General features: G+C 41.3%; 1 protein-coding gene across 1 annotated transcript; it reads right to left on the bottom strand.

Annotated features, from left to right (window-relative positions):
• Positions 1-2942: 2942 nt before the first annotated feature.
• LOC145571084 (uncharacterized) lies at positions 2943-3389 on the bottom strand. The gene has a single exon (XM_081630175.1). It carries the CDS (start codon positions 3387-3389, stop codon positions 2943-2945), a length of 447 nt encoding a protein of 148 aa, XP_081486301.1.
• Positions 3390-4354: the final 965 nt, after the last annotated feature.

Below are 4354 nucleotides of genomic sequence, written 5' to 3'. Positions count from 1 at the left end.
ACTTTTAACTTTTGCTCGGGACGTGCAAAAGACTAGTGTGGGGGAGGATGTTCCTTTTGGGTTGGTTGAAGTGTACATAGGAGGGGAGGGTAGTGTGGTAGGGTAGTGGCTTGTACATGAGGAGGACTATTGAGGATTGTGGCCTTGTTGTAGTTGATGATGTTGTTGATGATGTTGTTATGGTGATGTGATGATGATGATGATGATGATGTGATGGTGATGATGGTGATGTTTTGATGATGTTTTTATGATGATTTTTGCTGATTTTTGACGATTTCTGATGATTCTTGAGCTTTGTGTAGGCGAAGATGCTCCCAAGAAAAAAAAATCCAAGATTCCCAAAAATCCAAATTCCCTTAATCCAAACTTTGTAGATAAATTTTTATTTATTTTTCTTTACTTTTTATTTATTTTTCTTTTTATCTATAACTTTAGTCTTTTTCTTTGGTTTCTAATTTTTTTTTTATTTTTCTTGTTTTGTCATAGTTTCTTTTGTTTTGGCTCACTTTTCTTGAAGCTTGAAAACGGAAACGAAGGAAGTTAAGGAGAAACACAAGCTCCCTTAGTGAGATTGTATGAAATATCTTGTCTTCCATTTCAAGCGGCATTTGGTGAGACCTTTCCTCTCTTTTATTTGCTCTTTCTTTGAGTGTTTAGTCTAGGTTAGCTTAAGAAGAAGTTGAATGGTTCGAGGATGTTTGCTTTTGGTTCTATGGAACCTGGGATCGTTGATGTTGTTATCGAACGATCACTTGTATGACGATTGGGATTTGAGTGAATTATATGCCTCGGATATGAACCGTTTTTATTTCTTCCTCTTTCTTTTGTTTTGTTTTCCCCTTTTTGTGTTACAAGAATAATATGACAATTTGAAATGATTTTTGATGTGTAATTTGCTCACTCTTTTGGATTAGTTTGCCTCGATGTGTCTTTGAATGCTTATCTTCCTAGTTGATGAGGGTTTGCACGGTTTGAGAATGCTTTGGGTTGAGTTAGACACATTGTAAGCTAAGGTAGCCCGGTTTAGAACCTTTGAGGGCGTTTGAACCCCTAGTTCACGGGAAAGTGGTAAGATGGTGTTGCTTTCTATGGTGCATAGGATTCCCTTGGTTAGTATTTACTATATTTCTCATCCCGTGTGAGCGTCATTTGTTCTAGCCTTCATCATTCTTGTGAGCGGCACTTAGGATCCTTAACTATGCATGTCTTAATCTTTGTGTTAGCGTCTAGCTCCCAAGATCGTGACCATATAACTCTAGAGGAGGAAGAGGGCATTTCTTCTCATTTTTCTTTGCTTTTTTTGTGTTTTGTTACAAATTTGGTTTTCATTTTTACATTCACCCTCTTGCTAACCGATTTGAGCCTTATATCCCCTTTCTTGGACCAGGTGGACTCCCTCAAGCTTGAGGTGGAACAATTGAAGCAGTCCATTTCAGACTTAACTGAGCAGCTGAAGGCACCCCGACCGCCCAACCCCCTAGAAGTCATCTGCATCGAGCATGATGCTGAGGAGAGGCTGAAAAGCCACTTCTTCGAGGCCTTCGAGTTGATGGTCAACGAAGGGGTGGCTGCCTACTACCAGGAGCACTTCGCCAAATGCCTTAGCTATATCTGCCTTAGGGAGGAGGCAAAGAAAGCGGGGCAGCCCCATCCCGAGCTCGTTGTCACTTCGCCCGAATCCGAGGAAGATGAAGAAGACGACGAAATGGAGGAGGAGGAGAAGGTGGAGCCAACTAGTGAGAAGGTTCCAGCTGAGGAGCCGTCTGCCACTACCGCGGCCGCTGACGGGGAGCCGGCCTTGGAGGAGCCTGCTAATGAAGAAAAATCGGCTGAATAGAGCTCAGGTACTCCAATCAACAGTTATCAAGCTTCAGTCTTGTGTTTTCTATACGTAGTTTATTTTGGTTTTTTGTTGAACAATTTTTGGTTTTTTATTGAACAATTTTATTTGCCGCCTGTTTTTGAGTGGTTGTGTAATATATTTTATCGCCTTCTAAGCGGTTTTAATTTATTTTTAATTTGCCTCCTTCTGAGCGGTTTTGATGAATTTCCATACATAACAAATTTTACACATTTTGTTATGCTTTTTATTGCTTTCGTACGAACACTGGGGGTATGCCCCTTTATTCAGCGTTAGCCTAGTCCATATCCTAAGTGGTTTGATTAACTTAGTAGTTTTTATACCAAGAAGGGTATGACGACTAGTAAGTTAATCGAATTATAGTAATGATTGCCTTTGGACTAGGTGAATCGCCGAATCAACATTGTGTATACGGCCGCTTGGCTGTCTTTATATGAGTTGTCCGTTGAAACTATCGCTCGAACACACTCAGGAAATTTCAAGTAATATTTCAACTTAAAAATTTCCAAGTTTTGGCTGGGCTAGAATGCCTGGGTATTCCCTTGCCCCCTTTTGGGGAAAAAATATGCCTTAGGTAAATTTGGACTACCTGGTGCCTAGTCGTCCGACCTGGTTGAGGTCGGACGCTTCCTTTGGCTTTTCAATCTCTGGCCGAATTAACTCAAGGATGCCCTTACTAAACAATTGCACGGCCGCTTGGTTGTACCTTTTGCGGTCGGGCTGCTGAATTGCAAGCAACTTTGTTGTTGTTTTTATTCGGACTTTTGTTTAGTCTCTATTGCGGCCGAGCTGCTATGTTGCAAGCAGCATCGTTATTACTTTCACTCGGCATTTCTGCTAGATAATACATAGACATAAACAAATAAGATAACAATGCTTGACTTTCTCATTAATTTGTCAAAATTACATTGTTGGGGTCATACGACTTTAATTACATTACTCGGTCATCTAGACCTACCTGTATATACAGCTTTTGGCTAAGTAAAAGAAAACTATAAACATAGTATTTCTTCAAATTGTCCGTGTTCCAAGTACGGGGAATAGGACGGTCGTCTAAGGCTTCAAGACGATAGGTGCCATCTCAGACCTCTTCTCTAATTCGGTAGGGCCCTTCCCAGTTTGGGGTTGACTTTCCATCCTCATTAGCTCGGCCCACCACTTCCATTTTTCTTAAGACCAAGTCACCCATTTTTAGTGGCCGCTTAGACACTCGGCAATTGTAAGCTCTCGTCATTCTGAGACGATAAATTTCATGTCTAAGCGCCACGTTGCCCCTTGCCTCTGGAAGATAATCCAAGGCGGTCTTCATAGCTTCCCAATTGGCATTCTCATCATATAACATTACTCGAAGATTAGGCTCGTACATTTCAATTGGGAGCACTGCTTCAACACCATAGACCAGAAAAAATGTGGTTTCTCCCGTTGAACTTTTCGCAGTTGTACGTATGGACCACAAAACATTGACCAGTTCATATGCCCATATGTCGCCCGCTTTTTCAAGATTACGCTTGATGCCATTGGAAATCATCTTGTTGTAAGCCTCAACTTGGATGTTAGCCTGCGGACGTCCAACCGAAGCGAAATAAAGAGTGATGCCCTGGTGTCACGGTCCGGGAGTTTGGGCCCCAAAACATGCGGCGCGCTCTAACCTTTTGGCGGTAAGAACGCTAGCCTTGAGCGGAAGAGAGGCTTGTGAGCACAAAGCAACACAAACAAGCGGGTGTAGACACCCAAATGTGTCTCCCCAAAACCAAACCCGGTGATGAATACTTTTCATGTCGAATCATAATCGAATGAAGTGACAGTGTGGAAAGTCTAGTGTTGCGGTTAGTTTTTTATGTCTCTTCTTTCTCTTTGTTTTCGAAAACATATTTTATGAAAATAGCCAATCCAGTTTAGTTTGGTCCATTGCAAGGGTTCAATAATAGTGTAGTTGGATTGGGCTCGAAAAGAGCTTTCCAATGATATATTATAACCCCAATTCCGATGAATAATAAGGAAGTTATGGCCAATTTACTAAACAGGGCCCAGTTTGACCTTTATATGCGGCCCAATGATCTAGAGGAGGGCCTATTATGATTTATGATTCCTAATGCAATTAGGTTGATTATAGTCTTCTAGAATCTAAGGTTCTTTTGAATCCTAATGTGATTAGCATTGATAATTGAGTTTTATGAGTTTTATTTAGAATAAAAAAAGTGTTTTAAATAAAATCACGGTTTTACCCCTCGTACGCTTAATTTTATCAAAAATATGAAAACGTGTGGAAAAACTGCCTGCAGCGCCGCACCATAGGCTATCACCTGGCGACAGGCCTGTCGCGCGGCAACACGTCTATCGCCTGGCGACAGGCCTGTCGCGCGGCGATAGAGGCTTGTGTAGCGACAGCGCCGTGTTTTATTCCTTTTCGAACTCTGATTCTTTTTTATCATATTCCGGCTCATTTTCGTTATAAATAGTGTCCTTAAACCTCCTTTTTCAATTACCAACTAT

This window comes from Chenopodium album, chromosome 12, assembly GCF_948465745.1.
Source record: "Chenopodium album chromosome 12, dcCheAlbu1.1, whole genome shotgun sequence".
Lineage (NCBI taxonomy): Eukaryota > Viridiplantae > Streptophyta > Magnoliopsida > Caryophyllales > Amaranthaceae > Chenopodium > Chenopodium album.
The sequence above is the reverse complement of the archived record's forward strand: the minus strand, read 5'-3'. Positions and strand labels throughout refer to the sequence as shown.